Here is an 18,654-nt window from a genome sequence, read left to right as displayed (position 1 = left end):
TTGCCGTGTGAAACTACAAACATTATTAATCAGAAATAAACAAGTTTCAACCATAAACTGTGATCAGGTTTTGGACCTTGTCCACTTCTGTGTCGGGATCGGCTGCAGACTGACTTGGCAGAGATGGCTGCCATCTTGTTTTTACTTGGATTAGTGTATAATGCTCTTACTACTACAAGATGGCACAAAGACAGTCCATTAACGAGGACAACGGCTCTAAATTCAGTAGAATGAAGTGTACAGTCCAGTGAACCCTAATATGATGTCCTCACATAAGGACGCAGGGTCTCAGGAGGATTTATTTTAAGGAATAATAGTCACTTTGTGAAAGTCAGTCAAAGAGATGGTTTATTTTGAAAGTGATGTTAATTCATTGAATTTTATGATAAACCTCATGATGATCCTGCTTGGTGATTTTCATACACACACAATTCTACATTTACCACATCATCCCCCTGTTTAAAACTTAAAAAAAAAAATAATTTATGTTTTTTTTGATAGTTTTTTTTAATCTAATGCAGTCTGGATTTTTTTCTGTTGAATTATTTCAAAAAGCTGTCTCTGTCTTTTCCCTTTTTTGTCCTTATTATTTAATTTCAGTCTGTCTTTTGTCTTTTTGACAATATGCAGTTTTGATGATATCTGACTAACATTTGCTTTTGTTAAATAAAGTTTAATATAAAAAACGTATGTTACATGTGCTCTGGATCTATAAAGAAATAAACCATTTCCTCCCCATTAGTCATTACTATTATAATTGTATTGTGTCTTTACTGTCTGTGCACTTGTTCAGGGGGGTTGTAAAATATTAAACACAAAAGAATAAATGAAAAAATGCGCAGTTTGCAATAATGAAACTGAAACATTAAAACATGTTTTTTAGCTGTTCACATTCTGATTTGGAAATATATATTTTAAGGAATAATGGTCACTCTGTCAAAGTCAGTCTAAGAGATGGTTTATTTTGTTAATTCATTGAATTTTATGATAAACCTCATGATGATCCTGCTTGGTGAATTTCATACACACAATTCTACATTTGCCACATCATCCCCGTTTTTATTTATTTTTTAATTTTTTTTAATCTAATGCAGTCTGTGGATTTTTTTCTGCTGAATTATTTTAAAATGCTGTTTTTTTGCTTTCTCTCTCTTTGTGTCCTTATTCTTTAATCTCAGTCTGTCTTTTGTCTTTGACAACATGCAGTTCCGATGATGTCTGACCCTGTGACATTAACCTTTGTTCAATAAAGTTAAATAAAAACAATTATGATATTGTCAGAGTTAATTTTATTTAAAAAAAAATCGTGTTTAATTGTTTAATCATTAGAGAAGATGTGTGTGAAGTCATTACAGCATTTTGTAACCTCTCCTCTCTGATGAGCCGCAGCACGGCACTGTCGGAGTGACCCTCTCTGGATCCTTGCGCCTGTCCTACTACGTAAAACTAGTCCTTTTTTCGTATTGGTTTCGAGCTTCCTATTTAACGGCACCGACTAATCCTTCACAGTGAACCGATTCTAGCCGTTACACCGCCGTTTATGCGGAAGTTAGTTTGTGTATGAAGTGACTTGTTCTGTGGTGTTCGTTACGGTTCAGCTCGGGGCAGGCGGAAGGATCTGTGTGATGTTTGTAAATATTGGCAGCGGCGGAGCGCGCGAGACACACCGGCTCACTCCTCTGGATGCTGTTACCGTAACTGACCGCTCTTAACGGGACTACCGATGGATTTTTTGGATTTTTACCGGGTTACGGTCTCATTTCGCTCGTGACCAGAACCGAGGACACCGCTGTTTTCTGGGATTCATTACGTGAATATCTTCCGGGTGTATTTTCATTGTTTTGGGGGAGACGTCACGCGCAGCATGCTGCTCTCTAAACTGGGCTCTCACATCTCCTCCAGCATGGACCTGCCGGCGAAGCTCCATCAAGGTAACTTAACGGTCATAAAGTGCCGGTGTTTTACCGTGTTCCGTGACCCGGTAGATTCTGTGACCTCATTCTCCTTGCCTGAACCCAACCGGTCATCTCCGGGACGTCAAACCGAAACACTGACCTCAAGTGATCCACCGTTACCGGAATAGAGCCAGGTCTAATCAGGTCACTGAATGACGGGTCACATAATGCGGCCTGAGTTAACCGGTGAAAATAACATCAAGTAACGGCCGTTTTATACAAGTTATTATTCAGTTAACACATATATTTGCTTCTTTATTTAAAATAATAATAATCTAAAAATTGAAATATATTGAAATTATTATTATTAAAGCCTTTATTTAAACCGGGAAGACCACTGAGAGCAACCTCTGCAATACAAGGACCCTTATTACAGTAGAAAACAACACAAGCACACAAAAGTTAAAGTCTACACCAAAACTCATAAAACAAAATAATCCACGTTATAATATGTAAAGACAAAGACATCAGTATAGGGAAAAACATCACTAAAACATGCACTCACTGCTGTTAACGAAAGGGATTTGAGTTGATTAAATGGGATTAGTTAATCTAATTTTACAATCTTATGCAGATTATTCCACTTGTGTGGTGCATGGTGTTTATCAGAGACAGCCGATGGCTTCAACGCGTCATATATTAACATATGAGAGGTTATGAGCAGCAAAAGTTAGGTACTTTTTATCGAATAAATTAAAATATATTTTAAATTCGTTCATTTTCACTGCAGTATTCGGCTGGTGGTTGTGTGCCACTGTGTGACCTTTAGATCCAACAGTCAGGGGCCATTTTAAAAGACAGGTCTCGTGCCAAGATGTGTAGTTATGTCGTCATAAAAAGTATTTTCTCCTTGTTTCTTTTCACTTGAGTCACGTAGCTGAATACGTTTAAATATTGATGATGATGATGATGAAGGTGGTGTAGACAGTCCACCATCTTTAAACGTCTGTCAGGAGAACAACAGGGTCATCTGAGGACGTTTGCTGATGTGCTCGTGCAGTGATTTCTGTGTAATATCTCAGTGAGGTCATTACAGAGAGCCAAGTCTGTAAGAACAATATGCCGGAGGGGTGACACGAGGACACACCGGCACAGAGACGGTTTTTTGGGAGGTGGTGTTGGGGGTGGGGGGTTACAGATTCTGGCGCAACGCCAGAGGCTCCTAACCGTCCAGAGACAGGAAGAAGTCCTGATTTAAATGTTCTTTATTTTTCAGCCAAAGCGGAGAAGCAGCCGTTTGAGAAGCTGTACCGGCTCGGGTCGGTGCTCGGCAGCGGAGGATTCGGCACGGTGTACTCGGCTGTCCGCCTCGCAGACGGGCTGCCGGTAAGAGCGGGGAGCTGCTTTGTTTTGGTCCCGGCACATGGCCGCGGCTCCCAGCGTTAAGCTACATGCTGCGAGCAGCCGCGTTTCCGGTCTGTGGCTTCAAAATAAAAGCTGCACGAAAAGTCTGCAAAATATTACAATGTGAAAGTTCATCCTTTACATTTATAAGATATGATAATACTTTACTTATCCCCAAGGAAATTACTGTGCAGCTGTTGCAACAAAAAATAGAGTGCAGATACAAAGTATACAAAATACAAGGACTAAAATAAAATAGATGAAGCAATGTGAAGCAGATATTAAATATGAGTTCTCTATTAATTTTGTTCATTTACACAACTTGCGCTTCTTTTGTTAGTAGCGATTGATTTTTGGCATTTACCAATGTTTACTTGTTTTGTTTTTCTCTTAAATAAGAGATGCAAATTTGATTGTATATTTTAAAAAAAAAAAGTAAAACATAAGAACTGGTCAACTGTAAGGTATAAAATGTAAAACCAGCTAACAGATAGAAAGTGTGCAAGTTAGCTAAACGTGGATAAAAATATGAAAAATGGTTAACAGTAACGTAAAAATTATTTTAAAAAACAGCTGATAGTGAAGTAGAAAATGTAAAAACTAGCTTACAATAAGATAGAAAATATAAGAACTAGAAAAGGTAACTTACAATCCAACCACATTATTATTATCAGTAATATTCATATTAATGCTGTTTTCTTTACTGATAAAAGCAGCACGCTCGATATTCGAGAGCTGCACCTGAGACTTCAAATATTTTCCCCAAAATACATGTAGGGAAATCAGTTTATGCATTTAAGCATAGAGCGTGATTGGTTGAATTCACTGGGAGCTTTTCTCTCAGCTTATAGTTTTGTTCTATCTATGATGAGTAAATTCACCTCAGCTGTGACATAACATGCAGTCATCATCATCACCACTGATAGAGTAGATTTAACCTGTACTTTGAAGTACTTCACATAACGTGCCATCAGTACAGTTGTCATTGATAGATTTGATTTAAATATCTTTAAGTTTGTGTCTGTAAAGTAACAGCTTCTTTTTCTTTCTTTAACTTCTGTTTTAATATTTAAAGCATTTCCAAATTATTACAGGTGTTGAATGCACGAATATCTCAACATCAAGTTTTGACTCTGTGCTTTTATTTGTAAGGCCCTATACTTCCTGTTTCACTCATCAGCTGCTGAGCTTGACACAATGCAGTCCTGCCTGGCATGTGCTCTTTGTTTTCACAAAGAAATGGGGCCTTTGAAGCGTTACCCTCTCTTTATATTGAAGAAATAATCATGCTGTTTTGCTTTATACGCTTTGGTGGCAGGAAATGCTTTAATATTTTCATTTTAAAACCCAAAACAGGAATCAAAAATCTGGTAATTCGTTATCAAAGTAAAACAAAAACCTTCATGTTACTGTTAACAGTCAGATTTTAATTATGGCTGCTGTTTATTATGTGTTTTTATATAGAGACATACATTATTCTACCATATATGTTGTGAGTTATATAACTGTATGGAGGCTGTGTGTTGATGGTGTTGTTTTGTTTACATGCAGGTGGCGGTGAAGCACGTGTGCAGAGACAGAGTGACTGAGTGGGGCTCTCTGGTGAGACCATACCTGCTGATTAACTGCTTTATAACTTCCTGTCAGATTAATTACCACTTCAGCTGCTATATTAGATACTTAATCCTTTTTATGAAAAGGCCACTGTCATCCAGATTTTAACTTCAATGTTTTTTGGGCTCTTTCAGGAATATTTAAAGACACAGTTTGGTTTCTGAGCTCAGTTTTAACATGTTACAGCCACAGTAAACTGAAAATGTACCAGACATGACTTGTATTTGGATATAATCAGAGAGAGTTAGCATTTGTGTTTCTCAGTTGGGTTTTTAAAAGTGTTTTTAAATTTGCATTTTCAATTTACACCTGAAAAACATGAGTGGAAACAGTGTCAGTAAAAAAATATGGCTGACATGTAAACTTAGACAGAGACACTTTGTCCTCGTTATATACGTCTTGTAAATGAAACGTGTTGTCGTTGCATTTTTTAAATACATCTGTCGTCTGCATCCAGGCGCTGTCTCAGTGTCACACATAGACTACAACTACCAAGAGAAACAGCGACACATGCTTCATTCATCTCACAGACTGATGTAGCGTAGCACATGCAACATACAGACCGATGTCACGCTGTAGACTAATGAACAGACAGATTAAACAGAGGAGCAGCTCTGTGTCTCTCTGAGTGTTGATGGAGAAACTGTGAGTGAGTGAATGAGTGAGTGGGCAGAGCTGTGAGGGAGAGTGTGAGAGTAGAGATGAACACTGGTATGTGTTATGTAACACAACATGACCCTATATCAATATAAACAGTGTTGTCTAAATCTATATCTTGCTTGAAAATATATTGCTATATCGTACATAGTCGTTATATCGCCCAGCCCTAACGATACCACAAAATTTGGTTTGGATTCAATGCCAAGTATCACAGGGCCAGGACTGCCAATATTTACATAGATATGGATACGATAATGTTTATTATTAAAAGCGGCAATTTTTTCTGGTAGGTGAAAGCAGTGTGTCATGATTTATGAGGTGAATAATCAATCATTAACAGCTAATGACGATCAATTACAGTAATTGAAATGTAACATTAACGGCAGGATCGATCTTTGAAATGAAAACGTAGTGTCGAGAGTATCGATATTTTCGGATCGATCCTCCCGTCCCTGCTGTTTATGAAAAGCTGAAACATAAAAAGTAGATTTGACTCTACAGAGTGTGGAGGCAGAAAGGATATTACCTATTGTGAATAGAAGAGGACCCAGTATAGACCCTTGTGGGACACCATACTAAATTTAAGAGCACTTGATTTAACCATTTTCATCTTTTCTCCTGGTATATTTTTATCTGTCATTTTTATAGTATTAAATTTGTTCTAATTTAACAGTCAATAAGTTTATGATTTGTTTCCTTCTCAGTGCAGCGCAGTGGTCCCTCTGGAGATTGTGCTGTTGAAGAAGGTGGGAGGGGCGTTCGGCGGCGTGGTGCGGCTCCTGGACTGGTGGGAGCGGGCGGACGGCTGGCTGATGGTGATGGAGTGCCCTGAGCCGGGGCAGGACCTGTTTGATTACATCACAGAGCGTGGTGCGCTGGACGAGGAGGCAGCACGCGGCTTCTTCCTGCAGGTGCTGGAGGCGGTGCGTCACTGCTACACCTGCGGTGTCGTACACCGAGACATCAAGGACGAGAACCTGTTGGTGGACTTGAGGACTGGACAGATCAAACTCATCGACTTCGGCTCGGGGGCCCTCCTCAAAGACACCGCCTACACAGAGTTCGATGGTGAGTCTCATTGACAGTTACTGTTTTAACTGGGGCAGTCGTCACGACAACAGCAAACTGACAGAGCAAGAAAGACGATTTCTTCTTTGTTTTTTTTTATAGAAAACAAACTCTTAGAAACCGTGTGACATGTGAATCATAAATGTCAGTTTCAGGTTTATCAACATTTTTGTGGATGTGGCCGAACACTTCAGAGAGTTTGTGAATAAGACGGTCAACAAAACAGTTTCAACATTCTTCCCAGTCCTTGTCCTTCATCCTCGTGAGGGCCCCAAGCCAAAATAAAAAACATTCCCTCCCCAGTGCTCAAAAACGTAATTGACCTGCCTTCCCCTTTTTGCACCACCCCTCCCCCCTCATATATAACGAACAGTCCCTAAGTAGGTATAATTTTTTTTACAGTCTTTACTTCCTTCTAAAGGGCTTTGTGAGGGTTTGGAGTCTCAGGGTTAAGGTTATAATAAGGTGTGGGGTTGGGGATTACATCAACGACAGTCACAGCTTGTGTGTTTACTGTGAAACCTCAGTGTATGACAGACACCTTCCCATCATGCACCACTTGTGTAATGTTGAGTAAAGACAGATGATGGCGGCCTCTTTGTTCTGCTCAGGAAGTATTTTACAGAAACACCAGCCGCCCTCAGTAATGAGCATGATGATGATGATGATGATGATGATGATGATGATGATGATGATCTGTCACTTCCTGCCACACTCGCTCTGACAAACTGAACCTTTGTGATGCTGTCGTCATGACAATTGCAGCAGCATGAGCTCCAGTCACATCTCTGTCTTACCTTGCGCCTCCTCCCTCCAGGTACACGTGTGTACAGTCCTCCAGAGTGGATCCGGTTCCGCCGGTACCACGGCCGCTCGGCCACTGTCTGGTCTCTCGGCGTGCTGCTGTACGACATGGTGTGCGGGGACATCCCCTTCGAACAGGACGAGGAAATCCTGAGAGGACGGGTCTACTTCAGACGCCAACTCTCCTCAGGTCAGTCTGAGCGTGACGAGTCCGTTCTGCTTGGATCACAGGATCAGGTTCAGACGTGTTAACGTTCTTTATCTCTTTGTGTTTCTGTCGCAGAGTGCCAGCAGCTGATTGGCTGGTGTCTGAGCCTGCAGCCGTCTGACCGGCCGACTCTGGAGCAGATCCTCCTCCACCCCTGGGTGACGGTCAGCAACGGACAGCAGACAGACAACAAAGGCATCATGCTTCACGCCATCACAGGGGACTCTTCCTCCTCGTCTTCCTCCTCCAGCCAGCAGAGCCTCTGATTGGTTCATGAGACGGCAGCCTCCTGGTGGCGGTTGAATTCTCTCGTGCTTGCGCGTTTGTCGCTGTAAGGAAATGTTTCCAGCTGACAGGAGCGAGTGGCGGTCACAGGTCAGGATGACGTTGACTCTGTGCTGCTCCACAGCGCCCCCTCCTGGTCACAGACTGTGGTGCAGCTCTAATGGAGCCTCAACACCTGTCTGGTGATCCTGTTTCAGAGTGCCTTGAATTTGACAGCTGCTGTGACTGGAGCGTTGCCACGGTAACCAGCTGCAGCCCAGGAGACAGTGTGGAGGTGTGGAGGGTTCGTCAGCGACTCCTTTAGTTAACATGACAAACTGACCCAAAATAAATGTGGTGAAGTTACAGAAGAACCCAGACTGGTTGTCCTCCAATGCAAAGAACAGGCAGACAGCAAAGACAAGAAGTAGCTCCTCCTGGAGGACCCCGAGGTGTTCCCAGGCCAGATGAGATATATAATCTCTCCAGCGTGTTCTGGGTCTGCCCGGGGGCCTCCTACCAGTGGGACGTGCCTGGAATACGTCTACCAGGAGGCGCCCAGGAGGATCCTGATCAGATGCCTGAACCACCTCAACTGACCCCTTTCGACATGAAGGAGCAGTGGCTCTACTCCGAGCTCCCTCCAGATGTCCGAGAGCTCCTCACCCTATCTCTAAGGCTGAGGCCAGACACCCTACAGAGGAAACTCATTTCAGCCGCTTGTATCTGCGATCTCATTCTCTCCATCACTACCCAGAGCTCATGACCATAGGTGAGGGTTGGGACGTAGATGGACCAGTAAATCGAAAGCTTTGCCTTCTGGCTCAGCTCCCTCTTCACCACGACGGTCCGTCCCAGCGCCCTCATCTTTGCAGACGCCGCTCCCAGCCGCCTGTCACTCCATTTCTTTTGAAAAGATAAGTTGAATATTAAGGATGTGTTCTCATATGCAGTATAGATAAGTTTCTGACAGAAGACATTTAAACACAATGTTGGTGTTTTTCCTAATTTTTCAAAAGTCCTGCACAGGTGTGATTTTTCAAGTGATGTAAAAAATTCAGAGTCGTACTGTTGCTGTTACTTTCCCCTCATCATTCAAAGTCTGATCGTTAGTCTTTGGGCACAAGAACGTCTTCCTGTCCTCTGCCCCCAAACAAACCCCGCCCACCCTGTGATGTCATCATCGAGACAGACAAAGACCCTCACCTACTGATGTGGTGGGATACTTGAAACACACATTCAACAACACACACACACACACACACACACACACACCTCAGTATAAATGTTTATAACACACATAATGTCTGAACACACGCAGGTGAGGACTGTTCCTGATGAAAATAAAGGTCAGAACAAGCAAAGTTAAGATTTTAAATCAGGAAATATCTGATCACTGGTGCTACTGACGTCCTGAAAAAAAATCTGTCCTGGTTTTATTGTTGTCTTTGTCGGAGCAGGGCTGGTTATTGTTTGAATTGTTTGGATGTTTGTATTTCACTTTTTACACCAACAATATCTCATGACTTTGTTTGAAAACATGACGTCCTCTGTCCTCTGTCTCCCTCAGCCTCTGTGTAGAAGATGCACCATCAATGCAAATATTCACTTTTGTATTTTAAATATAGTGTAGTTATGTTTTTAAATGTGTAAAAATATTTTGTACATTCTGTGTTTTATTTATTTAGTGAAGAGACATTCCTCATCCTGTGGTTATTTATTTAAGTTCTAACATGTTTTTCTTTTTTTTTTATTTCTTAAAAATAAAATCAGGTTCAAATTTGAGTTTTCTCTCAGTTTAAACAAAATTTGTAGATTCTCATTTGTTAGTTAGTATTTTGAAATATACAGTTCTGACAGGAATATACATAAATGTATTTTTTCAAGGGAAATTTTCAAAATAAACATGTTTGTATATAAACTGATTCTCTGTGTGACGTGTTTAATCCTTCAGGACTCTTAACATTTCTCTGCACAAACCACATCACCTAAAACCTTATTTTATACAGTCTATGCCTAAAACCTAACCTCACGTAATACACTAATTTTATATAACTTTTAAAACCACCTGAAACAACTGCTTAATTTTGTGACATTTACCAAATATTATTAATGAAATGAAACATCTGGGAAGACAAAACTGACATTAAATTTATTTGTCAAAACTCTTCATGGGTTTATTAGTTGTCCTCCATTAAGGAAACAAATGTAATGTCCAAGTAAATTTAGTGTAAGTTGGAAAAAATAATCAAGTTCTTTTAATTGATGAATAGATGGTAATTAGTCCATGTTCATGTAACAGACTCTGGCTGAATATGTAGCGTCATTTGACATTTATAGTCATTTATCCTGTAAACTGCACAAAATCGTCAAGTAAATCACTTAAAGAGAACTAAACTTCACTTAAAAGCAAAAACTTGAGTTTTATTTTGGCAAAGGCGACGGGCATACAAATTTAAATGGTTGTATTTTAATATTTATATTATTATTTATTATTCCATTATTTGTTTTTCTCTAAATATTGCCAAAATTACACCATTCACAACCGCTTAAAATTTAAAAGTTGTCTTCTTTGGCTGTTTCTTAAAATCTAACAACTAATTTATAGTGGAGGCAGAGGGTCAGAAAATGAAACAAAACAAACAAACAAACAAAAAAGTCACACGCCAGCCACCTCCTCTCTCTGATCAGTAAAGAACAGTCCCTAATGCAAAAAACTGACACTGAGTAAATTAATTGACTCCTGGTTCACAGGGTGTAAACAGCAATAAATACATAAATAATTAGCAGTATTTTAGTTTATATTAATTTTTATTTTGTTGTTTAATTGTTTCTTCTTTCATTCAGAAAAATAAAAATATAATTTTACTTTAATTTATCAGTGATATTTTCTGTGATATTCTTCAAGGGGTTTACATGTTGTTTCTATAGAAACCAGTTTCGTGTGTCTGCAGCGACCCCGCGTGGCCGCTACTGAGAAGACAGAAACCTGGAAACACTTGAAAGAACCACAAGGAAAAAAATCATTCATACAGCTCGTCATCATTAAGATTATAGTAGAAGTATGATCCAAAAATATACAGATATAAATACCGGTATTTGTCATTTAGCAGAGGTGGCAGGTCATCACGCCATTTTGAACAGGCGCTGCGGGGACAGCTGTCGGCAGGGGTCCTTCCATCGTCAACACCGGAACTACACGTGAACAGAAGGTGAAACCGCAAGATAATGTTTAATACAGTGTTTTAAATTCGATATCGTGTTATTGTTTTACGTGTGTTATTTAGTATTAATGTGTATGTATTTAACCCAGAGGCAAACACCGACCTAACGTTAGACATTAAGCTCAGACAGCCATGAAATACGCCGTTTCTCACGCACCCCACGCCAAACCCCGTTTAAAAAGAGACTAAGACTAGGTTTGCCGGTCTGCAGCACCATAACAGTGTTAATTAAATTAGGATCAAAACATTTTTATATTTATTAAAAGGCGCTGTTCAGTTCGGCTAAATAGAATACATCATACACCACTCATATTTGTGAAACCTTGATTTTAGTTGGTACACAGTCGTTTATAACAGTGTAATTTGGTTGTAACAGGAGAACTGGTAGTGATAGCGGACCCTGGTGATGCTTTAAAATATTTGGTAAGGTTAAACTACTATTTGCATTAACCAATAAACTATCAATATAATAATAATTCACATTAATAGAATTAAAATAATGGTAATTGTATATAAAAGTAAGTGATCCAGCAGAGTAACCACAGCATGATTCCACTGAAAGAAACCAGTGTAAATGTGGCTGGTGGTGTGTTACTGGATCCGTGTATGTGTTTTCCATCAGAGGGGTCAGAGGTCAGGATGGGTCGCTCCTCAAAAGACAAGAGGGACATTTACTACCGTCTGGCCAAAGAGGAGGGCTGGAGAGCGAGGAGCGCCTTCAAGCTGCTGCAGCTCGATCAGGAGTTCAACCTGTTCTCAGGTGAGACACACACAGGACACCTGAGACGATGGGCTCCAGACCAGCAGGTCTCCACTTACATCAGAGCCCCAGAGGAGGGTACACCTGAGTCTGGTTCTGTCTTTACTCTTCTTCTGTCTTCATTAAATGTCTGATTTGTCAGATATTAATTCGTCAAGGTTTTTTTCTCCCTGTCAGGTGTGAACAGAGCAGTTGATCTGTGTGCAGCTCCTGGCAGCTGGAGTCAGGTCCTCAGTCGGAAACTCAGGTCTTGTTTTGTTTTGTTGCTTTTTGACATACACTCACCTGGCCAGAGTGGATTAAATGGATTTTAATAACTATTTCATTGTTATGTTTTTCCACTCAGAGGGCAGGAGGAGAAGGCTGAGAAGGCTGAGGGGGGTGAGGAGGTGAAGATCGTGGCGGTGGACCTGCAGGCCATGGCTCCTCTGCCGGGAGTCACTCAGATCCAGGGAGACATCACCAAGGTGAGGACACGACAAATAAACATGTAAACATGTTCTTCTTTTATTCCACGCTTGAGTTTCACGATCCTGGAACTATATCTGGGCACTGCTTAGGAGCCGATACTGAATCCAAGTTCTAGTTATCCTTGAAAATGTATTATTTATTTATCCACTGAAAATTTCAGTCGTCCTTGAGGAGGTTCTGTGGGTTACTGAGAAGTATTTATCCTTTCTATGTTCTAGAAGAAAAAATGTTCTAGTCCTATGGGTATTTGATGAGGTTCTAGTTATCCTTGTAAAGGTTCCTGTGGTCCACAAGGAGCTTCTGTTGGTTTTTAGATCCTTGAGAAGGTTCTGGTTATCTTTGAGGAGGTTCTGTTTGTTTTTAGGAGGTTCTGTGGGTCCTTGATGAGGTTTCAGTGGTCCTTGAGGAGGTTCTGTGAGGCCTTGAGCAGTTTCTATGAGTCTGGACAAGGTGCTAGTTATCCTTGTAAAGATCCCAGTGGTCCTTGAGGAGGTTCTGTTATTCTTTAGATCACTGAGGAGTTTCTGGTTATCACTGAAAAAGGTTCTAGTGGTTCTTCTAAAAGTTTCAGTGGTCTTAGAAGAGGTTCCCTTGGTTTTTAGAGGTTCCGTGAGGCTTTGAGGAGTTTCTATGAGTCCTTAAAGAAGCTCTGTGTGTCTTGACAAGGTTCTAGTTATCATTGTAAAGGTGCCCGTGGTCTTGCAAAGGTTCCAGTGGTCCTTAATGAGGTTCTGTTGGTTTTTTCGATCCTTGCGGAGGTTCTAATTAGGATTGAAGAGGTTCTAGTGGTACTAACAACAGTGGTCTTTGAAGAGTTTCCCTTGGCTTCTGGGAGGTTTCAGTCAGTGGTCCTTGAGTATCTTCTGTGGGGCCTGAGGAGTTTCTATGAGTCCTTGAAGAAGTTCAATGAGTCTTAACAAGGATCAAGTTATCCTTGTAAATGTGGCTCTGGTCCTTGTAAATGTTCCGGTGGTCCTTAAGGAGGTTCTGTTGGTTTTCAGATCTTTATGGAGTTTCTGGTCATTATTAAAAAGGTTCTAGTGGTTCTTGTTACAGTTTTCATGGTCTTTGAGGAGAATCTATTGGTTTTAAGAGGATCAGTGGGCCCTTGATGAGGTCCCAGTGGTCCTTGAGGAGTTTCTATGAGTCCTTGACAAGGTTCTAGTTATCCTAGCAAAGGTTCCTGTGGTCCTTGATGAGGCTCTGTTGGTTTTAAGATCCTTGAGGAGTTTCAAGTTAGCCTTAAAAAGGTTCTAGTGGTCCTCAAGGAGGTTCAAGGACCCATTGAACCCAGAGAACAAATACAACAACAACAATAACAATAACCACCACCATGTCACATGTGTGTCTTCTTCTTCTTCTTCTTCTTCCTGTCAGGTGTCGACAGCTCAGGAGATCATCCGTCACTTTGAGGGTCAGCCGGCCGACCTGGTGGTGTGTGACGGAGCTCCAGACGGTGAGACGCTCACTTCCTGTCCATCGTCACCTGTTCTTAAAGGTTTTTATTATTCAGCTCTCTGGAGTTATTTTCTGTCTGTTTCCATAGTAACCGGGCTCCATGACGTGGACGAGTACATCCAGGCTCAGCTTCTATTGGCTGTGAGTACAGAGGTGTGTTTGTGTTCACCTGTCGGTCTGTGAGGTCATTCTGACACCTGTTTGTCTCTCAGGCTCTGAACATCACGACTCACGTCCTCAAACCTGGAGGGACGTTTGTGGCCAAGGTGAGTCCAGCTGTTGTCCACATGATTTATTAATAACTCCCCTCTGATGCAGAGATAAACGTGAAGCTGTAGCCTGTTAGCGTAGCTTAGCACAAAGAGTGGAAACAAAAGGAAACAGCTAGCCTGTTTGATGCAAAAAAAGTCCACCTACCAACTACATGCTGTGGTGCATTGTGGGTCGTGGACACTGTTTGGGACTGTATGAACCCCTCATTGTCCTGTGTGTCTCAGATCTTCAGAGGTAAAGACGTGACCCTGCTGTACTCTCAGCTGAAGATCTTCTTCAGTGGTGTGACCTGCGCCAAGCCTCGCAGCAGCAGGAACTCCAGCATCGGTGAGCCCCCTCGCTGACCAATCACACGGCTCAAACAGGAGACAAACCCCGCCCCTAGCTGCTGTAGTGATTGTTTATACACCTGAGACTGTTTTGCACAGAATGTTTGACAAAATAATCCTAAAAACTGATTTAATCGTGTTGAATTTGTGGTGTTTGCATGAACTCTGCTGACAAACTGTACTTACTGTATCTGTGTGTGTGTCTGTGTGCAGAGGCCTTCGTGGTGTGTCAGAATTACTCTCCTCCTGAAGGTTACGTCCCCAACATGTCCAACCCTCTGCTGGATCATTCCTACGGTAACTCAGAGCTCTTTTCCATATGTGATCTGCATCAGGAAAAACACAACAGAGTAAAATCACAAGGGAACATAGAAGCAACATCAAGTCCGTTCACCTGAGATGTGGCAACTGACACGGTTCTGCTTAACTAATATTTATGTTTCAAAACTCCTGCTGTATTCATGCAAACAAGTGTATCATATTTTAGAAAAAGAGTAAGAGATGCATAAACTAAAATTACTGCCTCACGACTGTACGCCTCTGCAAACCAGTCACGTTACAGGTTACATCCATGTCTGTCCAGACTCATATGTAGACGTGACAGCTGACGATGCCTCAAATGCTGCTGCAAAGAAGCTACAAATTCTAAAACGTGAATGCTTCACACACATCTTCAACTGGACAGCAGAGAAGATCTGTGCAATCAGCACAGTTTCAAGGTGGACACCCAAGAGGAGTGTCACCAATTCAGTATCTGACCAGATGTCTCCCCTTCTGTTCCAGTGACAGTGAAGTTGACCTTTGACCTTTTGAGTATAAAATGTCATCGATTCGTCATTTTATCCTGTTAGACACTTGTGTGATATTTCGCTATAACAATTTAGCTTTTGACCACTAAAATCGAATCAGTTCATTGCTGAGTTGAAGTGGACGTTTGTGCCAAATTTGAGAACATTCCCTTAAGGCCTTATTGAGATATTGTGTTCATGAGAATGAAACAGATGCAAGGTCACATATGACTTTTACCTTTGATCACCAAAACCTTATCACTTCATCGTTGAGTCAAAGTGGACGTTTGTACCAAATTTGAAGAAATATCCTAAAGGTGTTCTTGAAATATTGCATTTACTGTACAAGAATGCGACAGATGGGGTCACAGTGACCTTGACCTTTGACCACCAAACTCTGGTCAGAGCATCGTTGAGTCAAAGTAGATGTTTGTGCCAAATTTGGAGAAATTCTCTTAAGCTGTTCTTGAGATATCATGTTCACGAGAATGAGACGGATGGATGAATGGACGAACCGAAAACATGATGCCTCTGGTCATGGCTGTCGCTGGCACGGAGGCATAAAAATATATAAACTCTTTGATTTGTGATCCTTATTATTAGTGTCCTATTCTGTCTTTAAAGTGGACGTCTAAGGGAGAGGTTAAGACATAATATCAGCGTGTATATTGCTTTGGCTAAAGTAACCTTGCTGATCAGGGACGCCTGTGGCCACGTGTGGTAATTATTGTTTAATGCTAAATGCTAAAACACAGTGAAGAATCATGAAGTCATTGATGTCAGAGACACAACACTATCTGCATTATATACAGCATTAACACTGTGTTTTATATCTTCTGACTCTCATTTGTAAAAGGAAGAATGTGTCATATCTTATTTCAGAGGTTACAGAGGTTACATACCGTTAGTCTCTGTTGGATCAGTCTTTAGTGTCCCTGCATGTCCTGGTCCTGGTCTCAGTCTGTTCTGGTCTTTGTCCTGCAGATGTGGACTTTAACCAGTTAGAGGGTCCGAACCGCGTCATCGTCCCCTTCCTGGCGTGTGGTGACCTCAGCGCCTTCGACTCAGACAGGACCTACCCTCTGCAGGTGAGGAGACACAGGTTTATCTTTACTGAGTAAATCCAACCAACAGAATTTTTTTTTTCTTCAGTAAAACAAGTCTGGTTCAGTATTTATTAAAATAATTTTACCAGTTATTCCATTTTCAGTTTGATTGTTTCTGCTGTGGTTATTGTGCTTTATTTATTTTCACTATGAAACTGAATCCAGTTCTTTTTGTAATTTAAAAATTCACAGGTTCTCTAAATTTAACGAATGATATAATTAAGGCATTTAATGGGATTTTAATGGGATAATTAATTAATTAAAAAAAAATGATTGTAATATATTAAGGTATTTTTGATGGATTATCTGTACACTTTACAGTTTTTAAGGGGGAGAAACCCCTCAAAATGTAACAAGTAACACAACTACCACTGTTAACTAGTACTTTAAATACACCTTAATTTTTCAGTTAAGGTGAAAATACAGAAATGGTTTTCACGTGATTTAATAATTTTGAATGAAAAAAAAAACCTTGAAATTGTGCAGATAGCCTATTAAAAAATCTATTTTATCTATAATTTAAATAATTATAATAATTTATCTGTTATAATAATTAATATTAATGTATAATGATTTAATAATGTATCTGTTAATTAACACCAAATGCTGCAGCCATGTCTGAAATGGACTTAAGAATCCCTTAAAACAATATTTGTCAAATACTTCTAATTAATGTGTGAATTAAGGGAAAGTTAAAATCTACTTTTTTTAAATTAAGGTGTTTTTTTTAGGGGTTTTGTCCCTCAAATTAATGGACAAATTAAAGGATTTCTGACTTCCAAACCCCTTGGTGTAGATTAAGGTGTTTGGTGTGCTTTTAGGGGTAAATTACAGATTAATTAAGGGTATTTTAAGGGATCTCACACCTGTCGACGGTTTTCTTTCTTCAGCTGGACGCTGGTAAACAGTACCAGTACACACCCCCCACGCAGCCGCCCATACGCCCCCCCTACCAGCAGGCCTGCCACCTCCGCAAAAACAACCTGCTGTCCAGAGAGGACGCTCTGTCCAACCGTCCCAACCAGAGTCAAGACGAGACGGATTCACCGGCCGAGTCCACCTGATCTGTCTGACTGCTGCTGATTGGTGGAAAAGGAAAAGAGTTATCATTAAAGGAACAAAGCAGCAGTTTTCTTTTCTGTTGATAAGAAGATGGAAATAAGTTTAGTTTCTGTGTGTACAGAGCAGAGGTAAGACTTGTCTCTGGTCTCGGTGCTAAACTAGACTGAACATGCTCTGGACGACCGCTGCACTGGATGTTTTCCAATAAGAGGAGTGTGTTTTCAGTTTTTCCTAATTTTAAGGGGAATATTTTGTGACAGATCCTTCATCCATCAGGCTGAGGAACTGCAAACATTTTTATATTTTAAAAATAAAAGTCATTTCTTGGAGGCAAACGAACATCGTGGTTGACAGGAATTGTTTTATAAAAGTGAGTGAACTCTCAATTTTGTCTTTTTCTGTAAACAGTGTCAAGTTTTATTTAAATAATAAAAAACAGATGAAACCACACATTGTGCCGCCCTCTGGTGTTTAAAGGAACAGTGTATCAGATTTATGGAGATTTTGTGGCATCAAGCAGTGAGATTACAACCAGCTGAAACTTCTCCTGGTTAGAATTTCATTATTCAGGAGGTTTTTATCAGGAGCTGAATTATCCGCAGAGGTCTCTTTCTCTCTGAAACAAACAGACCATTTGATTTAAACAGCTAAAAACACTTAATACAGCATTTTCACATGAAAACAATCAGTGTTTTTCCAACGAAACTTGTCGTGGAGGGGCCGCTGAGCTACTGATCATGTGTACATTTTCTTTCTTACTAAAATGTAACTGCCTGGATTAAACAAAATAAAACAGGTTTTAAGAGGTCGTTGATCCCATCAAAGCTCTCATGTGTGCTTCCTTATTTTCTAAACGTCGTATGAACAACTATTCAACTTCTTTAAAGAACATCTCTCAGCTCAGGTTTTGTAAAGACTGTCAAGCATGTAGCAGCACGTACCAAACTGGAAAGGCCCTCAGCTTTACTAATAGTAGGACTTGTACTCAGGGGTGGAATGGAACAAAGTACATTGACTCAAATGTATACAGTATATAAAGGAGTTGTGACTCACTAGTGTGTACGGCCTCTGTGTGTGGGGGAGCGAGAGGGCCAGTCAGTGGCATCAATGCCTTCATCATCCAGGAATTGCTTACACACTCTGGACACATGAGGCCGGGCACTGTCCTGCACCAGGAGGAACCCAGGGGCCTCTGCACCAGGAGGAACCCAGGGCCCTCTGCACCAGGAGGAACCCAGGGCCCTCTGCACCAGGAGGAACCCAGGG

At 40.8% G+C, this 18,654-nt stretch overlaps 4 protein-coding genes and 1 pseudogene across 8 annotated transcripts in view; 3 read left to right on the top strand and 2 right to left on the bottom strand.

Moving 5' to 3' along the window:
- The window catches only part of LOC126407724 (E3 ubiquitin-protein ligase TRIM21-like), a 409,915-nt gene that overhangs the window by 21,912 nt on the left and 369,349 nt on the right, over nucleotides 1-18,654 (bottom strand). The gene's annotated exons all lie outside the window — the stretch shown is intronic.
- LOC126407718 (E3 ubiquitin-protein ligase TRIM21-like) overlaps nucleotides 1-18,654 on the bottom strand; it is a 363,104-nt pseudogene that overhangs the window by 32,509 nt on the left and 311,941 nt on the right.
- Nucleotides 1-18,654, top strand: part of LOC126407721 (E3 ubiquitin-protein ligase TRIM21-like) — a 297,595-nt gene that overhangs the window by 230,285 nt on the left and 48,656 nt on the right. The gene's annotated exons all lie outside the window — the stretch shown is intronic.
- LOC126407750 (serine/threonine-protein kinase pim-3-like) lies at nucleotides 1,655-9,830 on the top strand. Its single transcript, XM_050072937.1, has 6 exons — nucleotides 1,655-1,931; nucleotides 3,172-3,281; nucleotides 4,851-4,901; nucleotides 6,278-6,641; nucleotides 7,459-7,635; nucleotides 7,729-9,830. The coding sequence occupies exons 1-6, from the start codon at nucleotides 1,865-1,867 to the stop codon at nucleotides 7,917-7,919; spliced, it is 960 nt and encodes a 319-aa protein (XP_049928894.1). The 5' UTR covers nucleotides 1,655-1,864; the 3' UTR covers nucleotides 7,920-9,830.
- On the top strand, nucleotides 11,029-17,838 carry ftsj1 (FtsJ RNA 2'-O-methyltransferase 1). 2 transcript variants are annotated; one of them, XM_050072936.1, is made up of 11 exons: nucleotides 11,029-11,129; nucleotides 11,764-11,901; nucleotides 12,079-12,148; nucleotides 12,248-12,368; nucleotides 13,750-13,828; nucleotides 13,919-13,971; nucleotides 14,043-14,096; nucleotides 14,328-14,430; nucleotides 14,646-14,729; nucleotides 16,205-16,308; nucleotides 17,217-17,838. In XM_050072936.1, exons 2-11 carry the CDS (start codon nucleotides 11,781-11,783, stop codon nucleotides 17,388-17,390), a joined length of 963 nt encoding a protein of 320 aa, XP_049928893.1. In that variant the 5' UTR covers nucleotides 11,029-11,129; nucleotides 11,764-11,780; the 3' UTR covers nucleotides 17,391-17,838. The 2 variants fall into 2 exon arrangements, with proteins under 2 accessions (XP_049928893.1, XP_049928892.1); XM_050072935.1 differs by lacking the exon at nucleotides 11,029-11,129 and adding an exon at nucleotides 11,213-11,564.

Source organism: Epinephelus moara, chromosome 20 (genome assembly GCF_006386435.1).
Source record: "Epinephelus moara isolate mb chromosome 20, YSFRI_EMoa_1.0, whole genome shotgun sequence".
NCBI lineage: Eukaryota > Metazoa > Chordata > Actinopteri > Perciformes > Serranidae > Epinephelus > Epinephelus moara.
The sequence above is the reverse complement of the archived record's forward strand: the minus strand, read 5'-3'. Positions and strand labels throughout refer to the sequence as shown.